General features: G+C 37.5%; 1 protein-coding gene across 2 annotated transcripts in view; it reads left to right on the plus strand.

The window, feature by feature from the left end:
- Nucleotides 1–9,497, plus strand: part of CEP192 (centrosomal protein 192) — a 54,842-nt gene extending 45,345 nt beyond the window's left edge. Inside the window, exons 40-44 of one of the 2 annotated variants that reach the window (XM_056483627.1) lie at nucleotides 322–441; nucleotides 4,158–4,279; nucleotides 5,160–5,283; nucleotides 5,748–5,806; nucleotides 9,043–9,497. In XM_056483627.1, coding sequence (XP_056339602.1) covers nucleotides 322–441; nucleotides 4,158–4,279; nucleotides 5,160–5,283; nucleotides 5,748–5,806; nucleotides 9,043–9,181 — 564 coding nt within the window. In that variant the 3' untranslated portion in view covers nucleotides 9,182–9,497. The remainder of the gene's footprint in view (nucleotides 1–321; nucleotides 442–4,157; nucleotides 4,280–5,159; nucleotides 5,284–5,747; nucleotides 5,807–9,042) is intronic. The other variant, XM_056483628.1, reaches the window with a different exon arrangement.
- The last annotated feature ends 15,761 nt before the right edge of the window (nucleotides 9,498–25,258 follow it).

Here is a 25,258-nt window from a genome sequence, read left to right on the forward strand (position 1 = left end):
TCTCCATTTTACTAACAGAAGTAATTGTGCCAGCTCTTGGTAACTTTGCTTAAAGCAAATTATCTGAACTCAAATTTTGTTCAAAATTGCTTGCACAACATATTTCATCCCATTTTTTCCACTTGTGGGCAAAGGAGGACTAGCTGGCTGTATTTATATAATTTTCTGCAAGATCACCTCTGTGTGCCATGTGTGTTTTGTAGTGTGTAAATTTTGTGCTGGCTGAACCACAACTTTGTACAGGTAAAATTGTGAAGATGTGAAGATTCTGATGATTTTTAGAGTTCTGCAAAATTTTTCTCTTAATTTTTTTTCCCATAGGTTGCTGTAATCTTTTCACCTAGAGATAAAGGAGAGTACTCGCAGTTCTGGGACCTTGAGTATTACTCAGTTGAAAATCCAAGTAGGAAACACAGATTAAAAATTCAGCTTTCTGGAAATGTGAGTATATAAAAGCTATAAACACTGTCTTGAGCACAAATTTGTGATAACATCTTGTTTTTACTGTACACTACTCTTTTGTATCTACATTGGTATATTCTGGAAAAAAAACCTCAACCCTCCTAGTATTTTTGCTGGGCTAGATTGCACTTTTTTTCTTATGTGACAAAACCACCCTCTTCCTTATGTGATAATGCATTATTTTTTGCCATTTATGATATAAAACTTTATTTAGCTCTGAGAGAGTAGTAACAAATTTATATTCTAGGGGAATTGTTTTTGCAGACCAAGATGTTTCTATCATTTTTGTTTTGTTTTTTGTTTGTCAGTTTTATTTTTGTAAAAAACAATGAAGTATCTGACCTTTGCTATAATACTTAACTCAATGCAGTTTTGGAATTTTCAAATATCCATCTTGGAGATAGGTATTTGTGTCTCTAATAAAACCTGCTTCAGTATTTATTAGAGTAACAATGTAAGTAGTGATAATTGTGAAATTTATACATGACACCAATTGGATTTGAGCTCTCCTTTGCTCCCCTGTTGTTCCTTAGCTCAAACTTTATGATAAGGCTTGGAAGAAGTGGGTTGGGATTTGGAACTGGTTTTCTGTGCTCTCTCTCCTTACCTTGCTTCTTATCCCATCTATAGAGAGGAATTAGAGAGGAATTTACATAGGACAGAGGATTTATTACCATAAGGAAGAATTAATTCTAATGATTAGTTAAATAAGCTGAAAGTGAAGGACTTTGTACATTCAATATGGCATGATTGCTATATATGCTTTGGTGTCCTCTTTAGAAGGTTTGACTTGATTTTTCTAAGAAGTCCACACAAAGATTTCGGATCTTTCTTTAGAGTACTAAGCATGGGTAGGAAGTAGTAGGAGCCTTACTTATCCTTCTTGCAGAGGTACCTTACATTTGTTTTGTAGGTTCCCTGTTCTTTCCAAATTAATTGTGTTGAAAAAGGATTTATGTTAAATAACTTCTAATTTTTGACAAAAGAGGGGTGTATAATGTTTGGTTTTAGAGGGGTTTTTATTAAGCTTTCATCAAATTGTTTTGTCCTAATTTTCCTGAAAATGCGGAAAACATCTAAATCATTTGTCTTTTTAAAGCTAGTTGAAATGTGGAGATTAATTCTTTAACAGAGCTCCAGAGTTTTAAAGACTTCTCTTCTTAAAATGTGACTAATTGTCAGAGTTGTGTAAATCTTTGAGTGGCATAACTTGATATTAATGTTTTTGGACTACTGTGTCAGATTTGTTCTTGATTTTTTTCAAAGCTGTTAACAATTAGATATTTATAGCATCTCTGCACATGGGGAAAAAAGTTTTTAGAAAATACTTGAAATGCATGTCACGATCATTTTCAGAAAGGTTTGGAAAGGAAGTACTGTATTTATCAACAAGGTAGGGAACCGTACATCTGTTCAGAAGAGGGATCAACACAGAATATTTAGAGTGTTGCAGCTTTTAGTTGAGAAGACAAGTGAATCTGTTATCTTCTTGGGATCAAGTGTTTAGACAGTGTTACTAAAACTTTGAAAAGGACTTGGAGTCTGCTGGTTTTGCTGAGGCAGTGGGCTACAGCTGTGGTTAATATGACTTTTGATAGAATGAAGTGGGAAGAGTGACTGACTGTCATTCAGACTGACTGAGTGGTGTTTATTTATAGAACCACTTCAGAAGAAATGAAAAGTTTGGAAGAGCTCAGGAGGGAACTAAAAGAACAACATTAAGTTAGGAAAATCAGTGGCACATACCACTTCAATCTGTTTCCTAACAAATTAATTCACTGTAATTTTGATTATGCTCTACATGTGTTTGCAGTCCTCACCATTGGAAGCTATAGTCAGGAGTTCAGATCATCATGTCTCCAAAACCAGTCTGAGAGACAAAGGAAGGAGGGATTCTCTCTGTGCTCTGCTGCCCCAGCCTCTTGGTGCTGGTCATTCAAGCTTAGTTTTTTCTTTTCCTGAGGAACATTTATTCCTGCTGCTGGGGGCTTCTACAGGGAGCTCTTCAAAGATCATTGAGTTGAGAATGAGTATTGTGCACAGGGGTCTAACTGTTGGTCCCTTCTGGGTGAAATAGCAAGCACCTGCCACAGGGCTGAGGCCGGATCCAAGTCCTGACTGCTTCTTTAGCATGTAGAAAGTTAAGAACTTTGTAAAGAACCCTTGTTATTTTTTGAAGATACTACAAATGTTGAATGCTTGCCATTTTTTAATTTACTTGGCTTATATACGTTGAAAAGTTAAGTAATGTACATAAGTAACATTAAATACATTTAAAAATATCAGCAGCACAAAGCTTCATCGTCATTGTGTATCTCAGAGTGAGAGGAGGGAAAACCTTTTTAAACTCTGTGAGCAAAATGATTCAGATTTTCAAGCTTTACAAATTTCTGTGTTCTGAGGTGTCTTTGGAACTGCAGCACTCAATTGTAACCATTTGGAGTGTTAATATACTGCTCTTATTTGAAACAGCATAAGTCAGTACAGGCTGTGGTAAAGCAAGCAGTATTTCAAGATGCCATTATAAGTAACTTCTGATCATTTTCAATAATGTGCCTTATTCTCATGCAGTCAACTTTCCCTTTGATAAATTAGAATTTGAATAATAAGAGGCATGACGCCCATTGTTTTTCACTATGTGGAAAAATAAAAGCTCTTGAAACAAGACACATACAAATCCCTTCTTGTCTTTATTGGGTTCTACTGGGGTTCATGGGTTCATTTTTCATTTTGCAACTGAAAAATATATTATTTAAAGTTAACATTTTTTAATGGCTGCTGCTATTTCTGACAGACTGATTAGCAGCTCTTTCAATAGAAGAAATGAATGTCTAAAAGACAAGTTTGTCATAGCAGCTCTATTGAAGATGAATCTATTTTTTTCATCTTCCCTGCGTCAGGGAATCAACTGCTTGTCTAAAACGTCAGCACCATTTCAAAAATTGACATAATGTTGTACAACCATAAGTGTAGGAGGTTCTTTTGGTTCTTTAACTTTAAGATGTTGTGACCCAAGGGGACTCCAAAGAATACCTAGCAAGATTCGTTAAGCGACACAGAATTTGAAGTTGGTTATTTGTCCAATTATTCCCATTGGGTGATCTGGTCTTCTTGTGTTAGAATACCCTAAATGGGGGTCTTGGTGATGATAAATACTTTGGCCTAATTTCTGAATGCAGAAAATACCATAGAGTACATTATCTGATTCTGCTTCTCTGGAGAGGCCTTTCTTTGAGAAGAATATGTTGTTCACAGTACAAAATTATTACAAAGCTTTTTTCTGTTTTGAGAATTCAGATTATAATGTTGACTTATGTCTTCCTTCTTTCTGAGCAGTTTTTTGGCTAACTTGGTTGTTCTTGAGGCATATGGGCATAATATCAGCAGAAGAAGTGAGGGATATTTTGGCTTTTAGTAAAATCTTTGTTGCTTGCAGCTTTTTTGAGATTCCACCTGCGCTGCTAGTTTGTTGTGAGCTGTCTTGTAATAAATAAGTATTCCTAAAGCACAGAAGCCTGTTGACGTAGTCTTCCTAAATAATTGCTTCCATCTCAATGATCCAGACTCTGATGCTCCTGAAGGATTATTCTTTAAATAAAACATCTTGGATTGGTTAAGGGGAATGACTTACCATTCCTGAATGCTTAAGTACTTTTGAACTTGAAGTTTATGGTCTTCTCTGGTTTTGCCAATAGAGTACTAAAGAAGAAAAAGAAACACCAGTTGTGAGATCTTTTCCAAGTGCCCTTACAAAAACTGAGCTTCCAGTTTCACCAGAAAGGAAAGCTTGCACTGAAGGACAACCAAAGAGAGTAAGGTATGTAGGGACAAAACCTGACAAGAGTGTGTCTGTGGCTGGGTAAAAGGGTGTGGGAGTAAAACCCAGTCCCACAATCAAAACCATTTTTACTGTCTGTGGTGGAACAGGCTTCACAGAGAGTCTGTGCAGTCTCTGTGCCCAAAGGTTTTTGGGATTTAACTGGACAGCTTGCTCTGACCTCACATCTGACCCTGACTGGAGCAAGAGGTTGAACTAGAGACTATCTGAGTATCTTCTGACCTGAATGAGCCTATGATTCTGTGTTAGAGTAAGCAGCTGTATAAAACAGACTTGCCAAAACCTCTTGGTGGCTTTGTATTGTTTGATCTTCCATACTTTTTCTTTTCATTTGAGTTTCTGAGTTGTCTAACTATGATATGCTCTGGTAAATGAACTGGTATTGGCATTAGAATTTTGTATACTTTTTGTATATTTGCCTTTTGAACACCCCAATTGACTATAAAGTCAATTGTGAGAAGACCACAGTACTGCATGTCTTAACCTTGCTGTTGAGTCTCTAAGCTAATTGTCAGTTCTTTTACTATGGGATGATGTCAGTATGGCAAGGAGAGTAAAATGTTTGGTTAAACCTGCAGTCTTGGATAAGACTAGGTATCTGGTAAAGCATATGGGGGAAAAATTCAGACTGTGAAAGTGCGTATAAGTAAATTCCTGTATATTCATGCCACAGCAATGCTTTTGTTTTTCTTTCTGGCTAAAATATCTTGCCTATAAAACTGAGGTGAGAGAGTCGATGTTTTCTGAATCTTTCCATTTTTCCCAATTTATTCTCAGAAAATATACCTTTTACTTCAAGTATGCATTCGATATACACAGATCATAAATGCTAATATCTTAAATCCCTTTTTCAAATTAGACAAAAAGAGGCCATTAAAGGAGTATATGCACCAGAAGACGTCTACGTTTTCCCTCTAACCAGAGCTGGGGAAACATCCACATTAAAGGTCCACTTGCGGAATAACTCCCGTATGGCACACATGGTAAGTTTGACAGACTTCATCTTAAATAGATACTTGTAAGCCCTTTCAGTTGCTCAGCTGCAGTTTTATTCTCTTTTACTCTTGACAACGATTGCAGTAATACATGTCTTAGTTTGCTAGTTCCAAAAGTCAATATTTGAAGGATTTTGATGTGCAATTTTTCTGTTTTGTCTGACTGAATAACTGAGTGTATTTGTAATGTATTAATAGGAAAGTATGGTAGGTCACAGTTTGCATATGTTTGTTATTATTCTGATTTACTGATTTTAATGTTTAACTTCATTAAAATACTGAAATAACGTTTTTCCCTTACTGTTGACAAATGTGGACATTCTTTATTTTTAAACCCTGGGTCTGTGTAAAGCTGTATTTGTAAGTGACCTGATTTATCTTATGCATGTCATAAATTGAATATGATTGGCTTAAATATACTGCACTTTCAAGCATTTTGTATTAAATTACAGCTGAAATTTGTAAATCCCAGAGAGCCTTTCTACATCAAGCACTTGAAATACTTGCTAAGGTGAGTAATGCATATGCTAACATCCTCTTCTAACAAAAAAATTAACCAAGTAATTCAGTAAGATAAATATCTTCTGTATATGTGCAGGGCTAAAATGTACATATAAATATTCTGGATGCTTTTGTTTATAGCAACCAGTTTGGAGGGATGTGAGGTTTTTTTGGTTGGGTTTCTTTTTTTTTTTTTTTTTTTTTTTTTAACTGTACTCTCTAATCTCCTTTCGAAGCAGAATGAGCCCACACAGTTATTTCTGCATCTGCCAATTTCTCCCCTGCAAATTGTTTCTAACAGTGCTACTGCTTTTAATGTTAAGCCTAATGCTTCATGTAACCATTTGGCATGCTGTGCACAATCAAGTCATTCCTTCCATTTATACTTTCTGCACAACAGACCAAGCAAATTGCCTTCATCATGCTTCTAATTCGACAAACTTGCAGAGCTGCATCACAGATTCTCTGCAAACACAAGATTTGAGCAGCCACTGGAATTGTCTGGTCATACCAACTATTTCAGCATTTTACCTGCATGAAAGAAATTTTTAATCTAGTGATAGCAGTCCCTGAAAATAAACCCAGTCATCTGTGGAGTTCATTACAACAAGTATGTGACAGTAGTATTAGTCATCTCTTCAAGAACTACAGCATCTCACATGCTCATCTGCAACAGTGGGATTGTCAGGAAGCAGAAATGCAACCATTTCATTAGAAGTGGTACAGCATACATTCTCAGTGTTTAAACAGGTTCCTATTTTAAACACAGGAAAGCTAAGGGTATAGAGAGCAGAAATTGTGAGGAAATTGTAAGAGAAGTTAGATACTCTGCATCCTAATCTGCTCCACATTTATCACAGAGACAAGGCTGTAGTGGTGTTAGCCAGAGGTATTCAAGGTATTCTTAAAGCCACTTTTCAGTGCCAAGTGTTGTAGCTCCTCTTAGGCTTGTTTTAGTGCTTCAACTGAAATGCCATCTTATTATTAAATATTTCATATGTGATGGCACAGAAGGGTGTTTTTTAATGGGGGTAGTGACCAGGATAAGATCTGTCCAAATAAAGACAACTAGCTAGATCTGTCTAAGGCTGTTGAGCAGCATAGGACAGGATGACTTGATTTAGCCATCCCTGACAAAAAAATAAGTAACTTCACTGGAAGATGCTTTGATATTTCAAAAATATTTTTGAGGAATGCTGTAAAAACTATTTGGTACATTTTCTGCAAGAGATTATCAACTCCTACTACATTTGTCTAAAGTAGACTTAACAGGTTTAAAAGTCAGTCTATGTTTTTTTCCCTAGTAACTTTGGTGTTTTTTACTTTGGTTGTAAATACCAGCTTTTCCTGTATTTTAAAAAAATAGTTTCTCTGAAGTCAACATAGTGCCCTCCCGTTTATGATCATCAAGCACAGAATATTTGCTTGACTTCGCTTGATTTGGTTTAGCACCCACCAAATGGACACCAGAATTTAGAGATCAAGAGGAATTTAATACAGCTGTCATTTGCTAAGAAACTGCTCTGCCTCAGTACCATTGAGGTCATATGGTACATATTCTGGAAATTAATATTTGACAGCCAGATGTGGCCATCTTTTTGAAAGAGCAATACCCGACTTACTGTTAAGTTTTCGATATAGTATAAGTTTAAGTATGGTCATATTGTTCTTTTTGAGTAAGTGTTATGTAATATATCAGGGAGCATACATATATTATTTTGGAGATGATACAGACTTCTGCATCTCTTCTGGCTTTCTACTGAATTTACTTTTACTGCTGTAAATTTTCAGGTGGCCTAGTTATATGCAGCTTCACACTCTATTCCTACTAAAATTTATGCTTTCTAACATAATGCCTTTTGCAGATTAAATAGTCATACTGATGTCCTTCACTTTAAAAAATTGATTTTTAAAAAAAAATGATCGGCGTAAGTATCTTTAGCCTGTATATCATAGATGGTTAAAAAGACAGATGCTGCCAGATTTGTTACACAACACTTGGTAGTGAAGTATGAGACATGAAACCCTGATTCAGTTGTATTCTGTTGGTGCACTGTTGATTGTAGTTCACTACGATACAATTAGTACTTTATTTTTGTATTAATTTTAATTCATTATTTAATTTTGATTTAAAAAATACAGTACCATCCCAGTTTTTATTCTAACCCTGTGTACTCCTATTTCATTAAACAGGACATTGTTTTAAAAAAAAAAAGTGCTGGTGTGGTTACTTCAGCACTAAGGATGATACTAGAAAATTACAGTTGTGCGTAGGGCAGATACTATGATTTCAAATATAGGTAAGGGATAGAGTAGAAGTGTAAAAGCACAGACTAATTATGATAGTTGGATTGGTGTAGAGAAAAGGAGTATGAAAAGGTAGGAACACAGAAGAAGTAGGGGTGAAGTAAACACATTCCAGAGGACTTTGGATAATACTTATACACTGTCAAGGAAAGAAAATGGAAGGTATAATGAAAGCAAACAAAACTTTCTTTTCCTTTTCTACTAAGTGATGCTGTGGGTAATTCCTTATTTCAGTATGTGCCTGTAACTGCTACCTGTTTCAGTGTTGGATATTTGTATTGGATGCCGAAGAATCCAATAGATTGCCACTCAGAAGTTTCAGCTATTGTTTGTACAGCTTATATTGTAAAATAATTCAGTCTTTAAAATAATTCAGTCTAAGCTTTTGGCAATTAACACCCATTGCATTTGGTAAGTTTTATGTAATCCAAATAGAAGAGGAATTATATAAAAAACTGTAAAATTTCTAAAATGCTGTTTGAGGACAGACATATTATTATTGATTTATAATAATTCAGCAAAATGTTTCGTAATATGGAGGCAATTAGAAGTAATAGAAATTAGTAACTTCAAATGCATGAATCTCAAAAAAAAGTTGGAAATTTTAGTGTACTTGTGTGGTGTTTGAAGGAAGAAGTGTAGTAATTTTGCTCTAAATCAAGTTTATGCACTATCAATATTGCCAAGAGGCAGACCAAACTTATTGAGGTAAGCCAGCAGCAATAAAGTGTTGTATTACTTTGTATAATCAGAAGGAAAAAATGGCCTTGAAGATCCATGTCCTATAGAAGAAAAATAGATAATAAATGTATAAAAATAAACTTGATGATCCAGTGCACATCCAGTATACCATTTTGGTGAAAATCCAAACTAGACAAGGATTTGTCTATTTATTTACTTGTTTATTAACAATGATTATGCCCGTAATTGTCTTTTTAGATCCTATCATTACATCACTGTGCCAGTCCAGTTCAAGCCAAAGGCAGAAGGAGTATTTGAAGATGTCTTCATTGTGCTGACAACCAAATATGGCCCAATTAATATTCGGCTATATGGTAAAGCTATTACAAACAAATAGTCAGAACAGTTTTTTAACTGTTTATAAGAATTTATAACAATTCATGCCATTTTAAATATGCAAAAATTTGCTACTACATTTCCATACTAATGTCCTACTTGTTTTGCCCTGTGATGCTGCTTTGAAGAAAAGTCTTCTGTAAGATAAATTATGGTGCTTGTTTTACAAATCTGTTTTGATACTAAAAACATTGAGAAATAACATTGTATGTTTTAAAGTTATCATTTTATAATTTATGTTTCTGCACTTTTAAAGCAAATGAAAGTTTTGTATTTTTGCATTTATTAGAAATAGCTAGATACTGATATATTTTATTTTAAGCATTGTAAATTCAGAAATAAAATCTATGTCTAAACAGTTGATTCTACCTCATTTCTGTCTGTTTTAGAGGATTCTTTGTTGCACGTAAGGGATCAAGCTGCCTCCTCTTAGGCAATGCTAAATTTTTGGGGGGCTGTGAGGGAACAGGGGGAGGGATTGCAGTCCAGAAGCTGACCTGCTGATATCACATTTCTGTGAGATAATGTTGGGATCTGACAATCAGCCCCTACCTTTTTACACAGTTCAGTGGCAAGCATAAGCATTGTTTTTAACTCTAACAATGTGAAAACAATGTAAATTTTAACATGAGCAATAGTGCCTTCAGCCCTCCAGAATTATGCATCTTACCCAGTATTCTATCTCTGAAAGTCACACCAAGATGTTACTTTGAGAAATGTCTACTTACTAGTTCAATTCCATTTCCTCAGTATGTTCCAGCAGATGAATAAGGATGGAAGGTAGAATCCCACCTATGCCTTTTTTTTGCATTTATTGGCCTGTTTGTGAATTCACATGTTCACATTTTTTAACCCTTTTGGCACTGTTTCCACAGCCCACATGGTAGCAAGCTCTAGAAGTTTACTGTTCGCAACAAAATTTGTCTTTTCTGTGAGAAACTGGATTATTTCTGATTTAGTTGAGTACTCTCCAGTTCTTATATTGTAGGGGTCATGGAACAACAGTTCCACTATCCCCTTACTTATTGCTACCATGTCATAGAGTCATAGAGTAGCTTGGGTTGGAAGGGAACTTTAAAGGTCATCCTGTCCACCACCCCTGCCATGGCCAGGAACAGTGTAACTAGACCAGGTTGTTCAGAGCCCAATCCAATCTGACCTGAAATTTTGTTTCCATGGATAGCATGTCTTCCACTGCTCTGGGCAACCTGTGCACAGGATATAATTGGCATTCTGGGCTCCAGGTGCACATTGCCAGCTCCTGTGCAGCCTCTCTCTCACAGCACCCCAAGCTGTCCTTGGCAGGGCTGCTCTTGATCCGTTCATTCCTGTGAATGATACTGGGGGCTGCTCTGGCCCAGATGCAGCCCCTTGTAACTGGTCTTGTTAAACCTCAGGAGACTCCCATGTGCCCATTTCTCAAGCTTGTCCAGGTCCCTCTGGCTGATATCCCATCCTTCAGGTGTGTCAGCTGCACTGCTTGGTCATCTGCAAACCTGCTGAGGGTGCACTTGATCCCTTCTTCAATATCATTAATGAAGACACCAAATAACACTGGTCCCAGTCTGGATTTTGAGGCACACCATTGTCACTGGTGCCCATTGGGACTCTGAGCCATTAATCATTACCCCTTGGATGTGACCATCCAACCAATTTCTTAGCCAGTTAACAGCCCACTCACCAAATCCATCACTCTCCCTTTTAGAGAGAAGGATGTTGTGCAGGACTGTGTCAAAGGCTTTAAAGAGTCGAGAACATTTGCAACCCTTCCCTTGTTCACTGTTGTAGTCACTCCATAGTAGAAGGCCATCAGGTTGGTTAGACAGCATTTCTCTTTAGTGAAAGCTGCTGCCTGTTTCGTCACCTCCTTGTACTCCATGTGTTTCAGCACAGCTTCTAGGAGGAGCTGTTCCATGATTTTCACAGACACAGATGTGAGGCTGATGGGTCAGTAGTCCTTGGGCTCTTTCTTTAAAAAAAATGTGTGTAATGTTTCCCTTTTTTCAGTCACCTGGGGCTTTACCATCATGACTATTCAAATATCATGCTGTTTGTAGCCTTTGGCTCTGTCTTCTGTTTTTGTAGCATGGAACTGTATGGCCAAAGTTGCTTTAAGATAGAAGTGCAGGTTTTTGACAGTATTGTTCTGTCATAGCATATGTACATTATTCCCTCCTTCACATTGGTAGGAGTGTGAGTGAAATTCATTTTAGTAGGAGGTTGTTGGTTTAGCAGAATTTTCAAACGACTGAAATGTGAAAAAACAGGGAGGAAAACTTGAAGTACCCTCTGCATTGCCTTTGGTATATGCCATCAGTGTTAAGTAAAAGTATACTGAAGCTGCTGTTTCTCAGCAGTCTGGAAGCCAGGAAGAGAAGATTTGTTAAAATAAATTAAACTAGAGATGAGAAGTCTTGCCACCTCCTCATTCTCCCAGCATGTAAGTTCCTGTCTATGAGGTACTGTCACTATGTTCCTTTTGCCCTCTTTCTGCCCAGATATTCCATATTTCCTTGACTGATGTGATGTCATTATACTTCTGAATACAGAATTGGAATAGAGAGAATCTTCTTTCTGCTGCCTTACCTCAACAGGCTTGGCTGCTTCATTTGAGAAAGGTTTTTGCCCACTAATGTCTATGTCTGTTCAGTTTTAGAAGCACAATTGGAAGCTCTTCCAAAGCTGAGAAAAAGACTAAGCTGTCTTTGAATTACGATGAGAAGCCTTGACTTTGGATTAATAAGTACTTGGTGTAAATTCAGAATTATCTTTGTGTTCTGTTCCTGCGGTAGGTCTGCTGCTGTCTGTGACTCTGTGCTCACTTCTGTTATGGGCTTTTCTTGAGTTTTTGAGATGAGAAGAATTGGGAACAACGGTTATGCATTTTTCCTGTTTTCTCCTGGATTGGATGCAAGGGAGGAAAAGGATGCAGAATGTGCTGCTGTGGATACTCTGGTGAACTATGCTTGTGTGCATAAATATGTAAATATATACAGGTGAAACACAAGTATGAGCAAATGACCCATCCTCATTATCCAAGAGAATCCTGATTTGCAGGTGATGTGAATTATTTTGGTACCTTGGGTTTGCAGCCCACTGTGTTTGTTTCACTCCTATGACTTTCTTTGCAGTCACTTCAGACTGGTTCCATCCCTACTCCACAAAATGAGATTGCTTCCTTTCCCCATGATTTATTTATATAATAAACTTCTGTAGTCAAGACCATCTTACTTCGATTTGTCCAGTGCTTACTGTGAAGAAGTCCTGATTTCTGTCTACTTCTTTTAGGGATACAGAAAAATACCACAATTCTGTCCAGAATTTGGTTTGATTAAGATTTTAAGCTGTAATACTTTTAAAAAAGTAAGCGGAATTTGCTTTAGGTATAATTATTTTCCAACTTTGATCTTCAACAGCTTTGAAACTTTTTTCAATTTTCTTGTCTTGTTGGATGCTATCTTTTGTCTCAGACTGGCAAGATTGACTCAAATGCCTGAAGCAGCAAACTTAAAAAATCCCAAACAAACCTGAAACTATGTCTTTTTAATTACAGTCATTTTACTTGTTGATTTTAAGACCAGTCAGAGAGGAAATTAAGAAATAAATTATTTAAAAAAATTCATTAAGTGTCTAGCACTGAGGATGTCTGTGTACCTGTTCAACCTAATTGGGATATTAGTAATCATAATTATTCAAGAGCTTTGTAAAGTTTTCACATCATTGACTACAAATGGAGCTATAATACATTCCATACACGTGCTTCAGTGTGTTTTGGAGATTGTTGCCCTGGCATCTGAAACTAATTAGCGTTCAGAAAACTTTGTATAGGTGCATATCAAGGCCTGGCTGTCTGGAAGATTATTTTGATTATATAAAAGCTTAAAATGGTAAAGAGAATTTTGTGGTTTTTGGTGCATAAAGTAAATTACTGAGGGCACTGCTGTACTTTTGAAATAGAGTACTAAATACTCCAGGCATTTCTGTTGTAGGAATGCCTGATAGGTAAGATTCTGGTATATTCTTGCTCCTATGATTTGTGGAGGAGTTAGGGGGTAACACAGTTCACCATGAGGTTAGTAGTTATGTATCTTAATATGTGAACCATGTTGGCTTTCTGTATTGCAGCATCTCTTGAAATGAGAAAAGGCATTCTGGGAACAAAAGTCCTTGGAAACCAGCGAGAGAGTGGGAAAGTGGCATAAGATCCGTTGTTCCTGATACTGTAATTGAGTATCCTGACTTTTAGTCACAGTTATCTTGTTCTACCTTGTTTCAAAAAAGCCTCCAGATAACAGAAGTTCGTGCCTTGCTGCTTTTATTGTATAGCATAAATGAAGAATATGCATCTTTTTATCTGAGTGACAAACATTAAATATTTGGATGAAGGATCTACCTGCCTGCCATGATGCCTCATATTCACTAAGAAAGCTGACTATTAATAATTTTTTAAGTGGTAGTGATCATACCAATTTTCTCCCCAAATCTGCCAGTTAAGTAGAATATTGTTTCTAGCTTCCCATTTGAAAATTTGAATTGGCATTAACAGTAGAAAAGATTTTTCTTAATGTTCGTAAAACAGTAACAATTTTTTGCCTTTAGAGCACTGCATTCATTGACTGATACATCAAGTAATGTGGAATCTGCCTTACAGGTTCCTATGGAGTGGTAACTTCAAGGACAGAATAAAGAAGTGTTGCAAGCTGAAACATGATGGATTAAAAAGAGGAATTTCTTTAGACATTTTATTAATTTGCTAAAACTGCTCCTGAAATATTTTCAAACTTAATGCAATATGCTAAATCTGTACTATAGTATAAACACCTAACTTGCAGCATAAGAAAGTTAAGATAGAAAATTAAAATTCTGCTTTCAATAGCATAGTGTTTGACCTAAGCTTTCCTAAGCACAGTCCCTCAATCCTGGATGTTTTATTTTTTTTGTATGATTGTTGGAGAACAGTCTTACATGAGCAGTTTTTAGATGCAAATTAGATGAGTCTAATGCACTTTGATAGCTGTTAATATTATCTGATCATCTTTGAAAACTGGATGCTTGGGTGGCACTTTTTTGCTCTAGACTTTCCCTACATGAATTTTTTTTTTTTTTTTTTTAGTTTTTGTACCTTCTCTCTGATTCTAGGAATGTGTAGTTTTTAGAGCTGCTCAAAAGCTCAAAAAGATGCAACTAAATTGTTTCTTCTGAATAATCAGCTTTATCCCTATCCTCAAAAAAATTTTTTTTTCATGGGGGAAAAAAGGTAGTCAGTGCTGACAAGCTGAAGCTTGTAAAGTATAAATACTACTTAAAACCATAGAATTTTAAAGTAAAAGACTCTTTATAAAGCACTCTAATATTTTTCCTGATTAATGTATTCATTACTGCCATTGTACTTGACAATTATTTGTAACACAAATTCATGTCTTTATGGCTCAAAAGGCTGAATTCTCAGACAGTTTGTCCTTGATTCCAGGGGCAGTTTGTTGTCTGGGAAGGACATTTTCAGGTATGTCTTTCCTCACAGATTCTCCTCTATAGCCACCTGCCTAAAGCTGACAGTGGAGCACCAGCTGGGAGTTATCATCAGAGAAGCATAAAAGGGTTGGAGCGAAAGAAAATGATCCATCAAGTCCTGCTTGTAAGTCAGGTCTCCAAATATGCATTTTCCACTCTATAAATTAAAAATTAAAATACTAATGGGTGTGCTTTTGTATTCATCCAACAATTGGTTCATTAGGTAGGTATGTACAAAGAGGCTCTGCTTGTCAATGCTGTTTGGCTCTAAAAGGAGGCAAAATCGGTAGGGGTTAGGCTGGTGGTGAAATGCCCCCACCCCTTTTACCTTCCTTCCATGTTTGTTCTGGGAGGCTGGCGGTAGGTAATACTCATCCTGCATAGAGCTGGTTTGCATTGTGAGTGTTCTGTCACTAGTCACAGCTGTCAGGTATGTCAGTCATGTAGTATTGTGGTGGTGTCAGAGACATAATCAGAGAGATTAGGTGGACACAAAGAGCTCTGAATGAGGTGGTAATTGCGTTCAGGGGGAAAAGGGAGTTAAAGAAAGAAACTTTCCTTTCTCACAAGATCCATTAAAGAGGTGACAGCTAATATATTAAAGCTGGAACAAGATAATTGTAGTAAGAATCTTTGTGTGTTCTCCCTAAAATGCAGTGTGCTCACAATAAATATTCAAATGCTTATTTTGTGTTGTGAATACCAGATAACCATTTACAGTGAAATGCGACCTCTTTCAAAAAGTTTAAATTCATTGCCAAGAATGTTCTAGGAACAGTTATAAAACTCAAAAGGAATATTGGTGCTATACTGAATCACAAAAATGCCATCTTACGAAAGCTTCTTTGCAGGGATTTTCTTCAAATCAGTCTAGTGGAAAAGAAATACTAAGATGCCAGCCATGGGCTGTGCTCTTCCAGACTTAGCTCTCTTTGAGTAGTACTTGAATAATATCTCTCCCCCTCCTCTCTCTCACTTTGTTTTTTTTTTTGTTTTTTTTTTTTAATCAGACTACTTGAGTATCTGTTTACATTATACTTTTGCTGTATTGATGCCATGCTTCAGAATTGCTACTTACCCTTAAGATCCAGGAAGAAGTTTTCCCTTCCCTTCCCTTCCCTTCCCTTCCCTTCCCTTCCCTTCCCTTCCCTTCCCTTCCCTTCCCTTCCCTTCCCTTCCCTTCCCTTCCCTTCCCTTCCCTTCCCTTCCCTTCCCTTCCCTTCCCTTCCCTTCCCTTCCCTTCCCTTCCCTTCCCTTCCCTTCCCTTCCCTTCCCTTCCCTTCCCTTCCCTTCCCTTCCCTTCCCTTCCCTTCCCTTCCCTTCCCTTCCCTTCCCTTCCCTTCCCTTCCCTTCCCTTCCCTTCCCTTCCCTTCCCTTCCCTTCCCTTCCCTTCCCTTCCCTTCCCTTCCCTTCCCTTCCCTTCCCTTCCCTTCCCTTCCCTTCCCTTCCCTTCCCCACCTTTTGAAGCACTGAAGGTTGCTTCAAGTGTACATACAAGTTGTGTACTGGAACTTCTTTTGGCAACAATCTTTTAAGCACCCAGTCAGTGTGTTTTGCTTCCTGTCCGTACATTTGAGGTCAGGGCCTCTGCCCCCTCCAAATAGGCAGGGATAAATGTTTTGGCATCCTCTTCAAGGTTTGCACAATTTCCTTTGTACCTCTGGAAGCTCTTAAAAACCCCAGCTAGTGTAAGGACTTTGGAAACTGCTGATCTTTACTTTCTCCTGCTCTTGTGCAAGGGCTCATATATCACAGATACATTTGGTGTGGGCCAATGGATTCCAAGCCAAATAGGAAAAAAATGTCAACAGCTTTTGGTGTATTATATATTAGCAAAAGAATTGTTACATAGAGCTTCCCCAGTTAGAAATTAATTCCATGGCTGGTTGTGATTGTGGAAAAATAAGCTTCTATGACCAACCCCAGGTTCTTTATGACCCTAGTGAAGAGCGACATTGATTTCCTGGCACTGCACAGCTGCTGTCATATTGAATGTTTAATCCGAAATCAACAGGACTGTTGAGTATTCTTTACTATTAATGAATATAAAATTTGTAAGTAATAAGTATAAAAGCCAAAATCAACCACTTGTGGAAAATCAGTCCCACAACAAATTTAAATAGTATCAAACATCCTCCACTGTACTGCTTGCTGTCAGAAATCGTGGAAAGCAGTTTCATTTCTGTCCATTAACATCTTGGGATCTTGCTAGAGTTTCTGTGTTGACTGAAGTAAAAACCCAATCTGGCAATCTTTGCTACAGAGCTTTCAGAGCCTTCAAAGATGACTGTACATGTACAGAAAGAAGAAAATGTTATATTAGACCCTATTGTGATAAATTTTCATTCTCCCTTGCCATTCAAACCAACATTTTTCCATTTTCTTTTGCAGCACCAAGTCCTAATAAACCTTACAATACAAAATAGGGAGCAGTATGAGTCATGAAATCTTCTTTGACTGATTCTTCATATAAATGAAAGTAATTTCTCATTTCTCATGGTATTTATGGTGGTTTTCCAAGCCCTCTTTTCTTGCTGGCTGTTCTGATTGATAGTAAAGTGGGTTGAGAAGAGTCATCTCCTAAGACGGAAAGATTTGACGCATTTTGATTGTAACCATCCTGCAAATGCTTTTAGGAGAGTTAAGCCACCATGTGTTGGTATAATGGATTGATCAGTTTGATTCTTTTGATACAGGTAAATCACTTTGGTGCAGGTTAATTCAGGCTCTGTTTACAGAGGTTATTCTGATCCCTTTTGCATGCTCCTGTATATGTTTTCAAAGAAACAATACCCCAAAACCTTCCTATTTACAGAATGTTTTTTTTTCTTTCAAGCTGGAAGCCTACAAAATAAGTCTTAGGTTTTCATCATAATCCTTTATGAGTTTTAAATCTACTTCATAAGTTGGCAATTTTAAATGGTTCCTGGTGAGTAGAGCCCTGGTGAGCTTCAAAACCACACACAGTTTCAATGAAGCTGTGTGAACCTGCTTCAGAATCTCTGCAAGTCTTCCAAGCTTTTATGCTCTCATATGGTTTACAGACAAAAACCTACAGGGGTCCCATTTAAAACCTCCTAGCAGCTAAAAGATAGAGAAAAAATGGCTTTTAAAAAACCTGAAGTACCCTCTTATGAGTGCATTAAAAGCAATTTTATTTGCTTTGCACTTTCAAAATGCTTCAAGCTGCCAAAGACGTGATGTTAGAAAATGACTCATGAGTACTAGAGAGAAATAGTCTTTGAAAGTTGGTTCATAGTTAAGGGTGATAGCTAGGCAAGTGGAATTTCTCTATTCAGAAAGAAATACCTTGTGTCCTTATATTGCAGATTTTTTTTTTTCCTGTCTCAGTAATCTGTTCTTCAGTGGTTCTTCCCCTTTATCTTACAGGTTTTCAGCAATTGTGTGAAAATCAGCTCAGAGCTTCAGTTTGTTCCTGTTGATGCTATCTATCAATGTTTGGAGACCAGGACCTCCACAGAAGGGAAGGCAATGCCAAAACAATGAAGGCTTGTAATTTAACCCACCTTTCAGGTAAATCATGATATGTCACCCTGTGGATCGTCTGACAGCCTGTACTGTAGGTTTTAGGAAATTTTAGTATTGCATTGTGGGTTTTACATTTTCATTGCAGTGTTTGTTTGGTACTGGAGTGGTTTCTTGGTTTATTTTCTCTACAGGAAACACTGGGCACAAAGACAAAATATTAAAATGTCCTCATTTTGATATTGCTACAGCTTCTCACCGTTTTCTCTCTTTCTCTTCCAGTGTAAATAAAGACAACAGTGTGGAGTAGACTTTCCAAAATTCCAAGAAGATTTGGACCTTGTGTTCTGTTCCAAGCCTCTCTTGAACAAATATGCTTTCCTTTCTAAATTGTATTGCTGAGTGTTAGGAAAGAAATTGTTAGGAAAGATTCATTTAATGAAATCTAGAGATGACTTGACAAAACAAACTTTAGTTAACTGTTTAAGTTCATTTTCTAATGGTTTAAACAGATGTTACCTCTAAGAAACTCTCACAAAATCATGCCTTTTGAAAGCTTACCTTACACACTTCATGGACTTGTAAAAGTGGCATATTTGATATTAATAACTATGGAGGAAAAAGGACTAACAGCATTAACTTTTAATAGTTTTACTTTTAAATTTTAAAACTCTGTATTCACCAGTCTCTTAGCTTTTTCTCTAGGGAGTCAAAAAGAAGAAAATTTTGATGGACTTGGTTGTTGACAATAGCTGTAATTTGAATAAATATTACATGAATTAGAAAACTAAAATAATTAAATGAAAGTAGAGAAGTGGTAGTGAGAAGTGTCTGAGCTGTGTTGTCCTTGTGACAAAACAGAAAGCAAGATGTGTGTGAACAGGATGTGAGCATAACCTGAGATCATGAGATAAAGATTCTTACCTGGTTTTAACTGTGAAAAAACAACTGTGAGCCTAAAACTTAGACTGGAAATAATGCTAGCTTACAGATTAACAACCCATTGTGTAGTTGAGTACTGATTGAAGGGGTTTGGCATTTTTAGAAATCAAGTAAATTAAACGGTAGAATGAAATTTTGAAAGCACTTGCATACCTAGAGGAACAGTTGGTGCTTACTCACCATTTACTTGTATAAACCATTTAATGCAGGCAAATTTTTTGATTCCTCAAAACTCATTTGCTGCTCCTTCACAATTGCATAGCTTTTTCTGGGGCCAGTCAATCCATGTTAGGCAGTTGCTGTATGTTAGAAAGTTATTTCAAAGCTTCTTGCATATGCTACCTATTTCTTGCTTCTGTCTATCCCTCTCTGTTGTGATCACCCCTGGAGTGCTCAGAGGAATTACTGCCAAAGCTCCAGGCATCCCTGTGTGGTATTTTTTGGAACTAGTCTATTGTGCTTTTCAGTACTGCTGCAAACACAAAAAGATGTTTGAGTTAAAAAAAAAAATCCCTCCAAACTCCAAACAAACAGGACCCTCCCCCAGAAAGCTGAGGCTCCCCAGAACTGCTATAGCAATTCAGGATTACTCACAAGAAGAATAATCACTAGCACCACCAGACATGAAAAGAGCTTTGCTGCAGCATGATGTTACCCTCTTAGGAAGGGTCTAGGTGAGATTCTCCTGCCCTGCTTCAGTAAGGAGGTTCTTGTGGGGGGCTTTTTAATGGCATGGAGTTCCTTATCCACACTTTTGTAGAAAGATGGAATTTATTTTGTGTCATTGCAAAAGCACATGTGAATGTAGAATGAAAGAGAAATTTGTATACTAATATGGAGCTTGCATTTGTAACATGAAAAATGAAACATTTTTTTTGTGGTTGGTTATAGAATGAGACAAACAGAAAAATGTTGATTCATTGAAGGTAAGGAAGTTGACAGGTCATTAAATAAAGATTTTGGGAAGAGTTTAACACTTGGCTGTGCGGAAGGAATGTTGTTGGTGGATTAAGTAGAAGATGTTAGCTTTAACTATGCAGATGAGAAATATTTTTTTTTTTAAATTCTAGCAATGTATAGAAAATAAGCTGTGTTTCAGAAGACAAAACTGTAGTTTAATGAAGTTGTGAACAGAAGCTACTGCTTGGACCTTGCTATATTTTCAGAGGAGGTAACTGCCCCTCAGCTGCTTGTCACCATCTTTTCAGCTGGTGATTATCATCATCTCAGATCTGTTCGTTGTGCATGTTGTCATTTTCTAACTTGTCTGTCAAAATGAGTTAGGTTGAAAATACTTTTTTTTTTTTCTTTCTTTTTCTTTTTCTTTTTTTTTTTTTTTAAGCTAACTTTGAAGTTAGCTTTGAAGGCAACAGATTGTGGAACATTTGTAATAAGAGCCCCTCCAGCAGATAATCTCAAGCAGAAGGGTGATGACAGGCGGCTGGAGGTTGTAACCTCTTCTGAGCTGGAGGAGTTTCTTGAGATAAATTAGTTATTCCAAAAGTTGGGTGGAAGCAAGCATATCTGCTGCAGGGGCGGGGGTCTTGTAGACACCCCTCACCCTGCAAAAGCTGCTTCTGACACTTCCACAGCCAGGAGCCACGCATGCTGCTGATCTGCTCCCTTCTACAGGCATGTGACTGAGAGCAGGGTGTCAGTGTTTAGAGCCTGTTCGAGTCAGAAAGACGTGCTGGAGTGGAAAGCAGGCCAGCTTGGAACAGTGATGCTGAGTATGAGGATGCCTTTGTCAGCTTGACTAAGGACCAGCCCAGCTGCAGGTTTGATGAAATTGGGTTGAATTCCAGATGCTCTCATCCCATAACTGCAACAAAACAGGGTACAGCTGCTGCAGGACCAACAGCAGACACAGTGGGGATCTGTCAATGCCCTGGAGTGCACTGCAGTTATTGAAAACCTACTTTCTCAGGAATCCAGTTCATATATGCTGAAATGCAAACATGGAGGTTGTCCTAAGATGCTTTTGAGTTAACATGGTAATGTGGGAGTTGCTATAGCATTTGTTCATTGAGATGTATGAATTGAGCACTTATTAGTGTGGGAGGCCATACTTCCTCTCTGCAGAGGAAGAACTCCACAGTGCTCAGCCTAGTTAATATATCTCAGGATATGAAATTTTATAAATAATGATATGTAAAGGAGGCAATTTATGGTTCCTCTTGCCAAGAATTTGCCTTACTTGTTTATCTGGGGATAGGATGAGATCCATTTTCTATGTTAATATGATAGGCCTAATCTCTAGCAGGTCAGACTGATATACGGTCTCTCAAATGGATCTTCCTGTTGAAGATGAAGATGTATTTGTCCTCAGTCCCAAAATCCTAGAGGTCAAAAGCAGATAAAACAGCCATACCTGCGGAGTCAGACACACACTTAAACCAAAAAGGCAAACTGGATATTTTAAGTGAAATCCAGGTAGCAGTGATGTGAGTGCAAGTGGAACTGCAATCCTAGGGCCATGAGAGAATGAGCTGGAGGAAAGGTGAAAAGTCTGTTGACCTGTTCTGGCATGATGTCAGATGTGCTCACTATATCCAACTGGGAGAAGTAGAAGAACCTGTAGTAGAGATGGTTTAATTTGGTCTTGCCTTCTGTAATGCTTAGGGTACAGGTCTAATCTTGTAACTCCACGTTCCTGAATTTCTGGCTTTAATCACCAAGAACAGTGTATTCTTAGGAAGACTTTGGTCTTCCTAGTGGGACTTAGAGACCATGATGGTTTCTTAATGCAGCATTCTTGCATCCAGATCACAGAATCACTAGGTGGGAAGAGACCTTCAAGATCATTGAGACCAACCCATGCCCTAACACCTCAACAAGACCATGGCACCAAGTGCCACATCTAATCTTTTTTTAAACACATCCAGGGATGGTGACTCCACCACCTCCCCAGATCAGTACTGCTATTTCAGCATCAAGCTTCTGTAATTGTCAGTCTCAATAAACTGAAACTCTCAAAGCACTGAAGGGTAACACCGTGTCTATTGTAGCTGAATCTCACAATGTTTGTTTTAGAAATGACTCAAGTACTCTGTCAGTTCAAGAGTGTTAGCTTGCTGAGACTACTTACTGAGATGCATCTGAAAAAAGGATTTTTCTTTCAAACAGCTATTGTGTCTGATCACCTTTTATTTGCTTTGTTTAGAACTCTATAAGGAAGAGTGATTTGAAAAAAATCTGTAGCTCGAAATCTGTATTGAATGGTACTCTCTATTACAACAGAGGAATGTATTTATTGTATGACCATAATGTTTCCTTCTTAAAAAACAAAACAAAAACCCCAAACTAGAATAATATTTTCTTGTTGAAATTGTCCTTGCTGTGATGCACAAATCTCAACATTTTTAACCAGAAACCTGCAATTGATCAAGAAGTGACATGAAGTATGTCTTTGCAGAACATGCAGCAGAAAATGTCAACACTAGCCATTAATGTAAATGGGTGTTCCTGAAGGTGCAATGGAATGTTCCTGACTAAAAGATATCTTTAATCCCTTTCTGAAATGGAATTTTGCAATGCAACTGAGGGCAAACTGATCGTAAAAGGCTTATTATGAGGCTGAGACATTGTTGGGTCTGGATACTCTTTGAATGGCATCTTGATGTCAGCCTAGCCCCATGCTGATTTTGCTTTCTTTCTCGCCCTTAGGGAATAGCTAAATGACACATATTCTTCTTCCTGCTGATGAGGTAAATTGTAAACATCCCTCTAGAATCTCAAATTCACCTGCTAGAATGATCTGTCTCAGCTGTGGCAATGCAAAGTTTCTTTTCATGCAATTAATGGGACAATTATATCAGAATGATGAGATCATGCCTTTTGCTGAAAAGAATAGCGATCTTTCATGAACAAAGAGAGCTTTATTTACATCTTTACAAATAAAGCACCATTTTATTCAGTGAAAGTGGGTGACTGCTACAATTTGGGTAGGCACAGCATGGCATGAAGGTGAACTCTGTGGAGTGGTAGGTAGAGCTTTGGTGTGGTTGTCTCAAAACAAAATAAGCAGTATTTTGGGCTTTTTTTCCTGCTTACACTGACTAGTAGACTAGTGGGCAGAAAGTTCTGGTACTGCCTAAGTAAACCTAAGACTGTTGAAAGTAATTTCATTTGTTTGTTAAATAAATGTAGAGGACTCATCTTGGTCTTTTCAAGACTTTTCATGTAGATAGATTTTGTGCATATAAATCAAAGAGTAGTGGTGGACAGTTCTGTACTCCAGGGAAACTACTGCGACTCATAATTTGATCCCAAGTTATGAGCCATATCCGAACAGAAACATGGAAAGTATTTTCATTCTTGATTCTTTAGATTTATATATTTGTACAAGAAAAACCCCATTGACAGTGTGAAGAGAAATACATGAGTGATATATTTTTACAGTTCTTTCTTTAAGCTGCAGAGCATATTTTTTCTTTTAAAAACTCATTCAATGAATACTAATTTTAGTCTGACTTTTGACACTGTTCTAAATGACATCTGGATTTCATATAAAATCATATGTCTAGTACAAAGCTGAGACTGCCCACTGACAAATAAATTCCTATGCTCATGTAAATCTCTTTAGGAACAGAGAAATCACAGCTATACTGACTCCAAAGCGATTTTAGTTTTATTTCTGGTAGCAGAAGTGATTCTGAGGCCTCTTTAAATGAATTCAGCATCTAGCCTGGATCATTGCATTTAACTACCAAGTTTTCCTATCACATTTCTTTGCTTATGTCTACCAAGTAGAGCCAGTTAATAGAAGGACTTGTAGATGGGGAGAAGTCTCCTTGATATGGCTCCAGTTTTCACCATATGGGTGGGTGGTTTGTGGAAGCAGAGAGGCTCAGTAGGTGAGAGGGTGACTTGGAGCCCTTTCCAGCAGCAGCTGGGCAGCCTCTGGCTGCGTGCCCCATGCAAGTGTTCAAGGGGCCCCGGCACCGGTGTTCCCTGCCAAGATTTCCATGCTGCTGTTGGGCTGCGGTGCCAGGAATGAACAGAACAATATCTTCTTTGCTCTGCTGCCTTGCCCCCATCAGAAGGGCAGATACTGGGAGGGAGAAAGGGCTTGGAGATAACATTGTGCCTGTTTGTCTGGGGAGGCTCTGAGGTCTCTGCGTGGCCTCACTGCATAGAGTGTAATTCAAGTTTTGTTGTTGCTCATCTTTCATGCTTTCAGAGTAACAAAGTGAGTACAGCAGAGAAATAAATAAATAGCACTGTAAAAGCTATAATGATTAAACAAATAAACCTTAAGAAATTAGTTCTAAAACCTGAGAGCAGGCACAGGCTTTTTCTTAGAGCCATGGAGGTTTGAAGTTTGGGATAGTCATGTGCTAAAAGACTGTGAATGGCATAGCTACAAATAACCCATAAGCAGGTATTTATGTGCCCTTGTTTGCACAATGATGAAAAGTCTCAAGTTTGAGGAACAAGGACATTATTTCACACATTTTCACCTAGCCAGAAAGACATAGCTTGAAGAAGTGAAATTTTCTGGAAACAAGGTAACTTAGATTGGCATAAGCTCCAGGTGTAGCTGTATTTTATCAAAATGTTGCCAGACTGTCTGACATAATGTAAGTGCATGTATATTGAGAGTTTACATACACGAATAACCTGCTTGGTCTCTAACTCCTCATTCTAAGGAAATTACTCCAAGTCAGCTGTTTTGCATTAACTGCCTGCATGCAAATTGTTATTGTCAGGTCAGTATGAGCCAATTCCAAGACATTTATTTTCTTGGTTAAGGATCAACTTCTTTTGCATGTGCTGCAGGGGCATAGTATACATTTTAGAGAAAACAACTGAAGATGAACTGATTTATAGTAAATTCGATATCCTAGCTTAACTTGTGACCATTCATGAATTCCTACTGCTCGAGTGTGGTGTAGTCAATATGATTCTGAGCAAGAACACAATGTTAATCTGCACAAGTGAGGCAAAGTTTCTACCAAGAGGAGCTTTCTTCCATATGTATTGCTGATACATCCTTTAAGTGGTCTCCGTTCTGTGCAATGAAGGTCAAACTACTGTAGATAATAATAGAAAATAAACAAAAGTAGAGGTTAATTTCCCAATGTAATTTGACTCATATTTCTGCAAATGTTAATATTATATCAGAAGAAAAACTGGT

The sequence above is a fragment of the Oenanthe melanoleuca genome, chromosome 2 (assembly GCF_029582105.1).
Source record: "Oenanthe melanoleuca isolate GR-GAL-2019-014 chromosome 2, OMel1.0, whole genome shotgun sequence".
Taxonomy (NCBI): Eukaryota; Metazoa; Chordata; class Aves; order Passeriformes; family Muscicapidae; genus Oenanthe; species Oenanthe melanoleuca.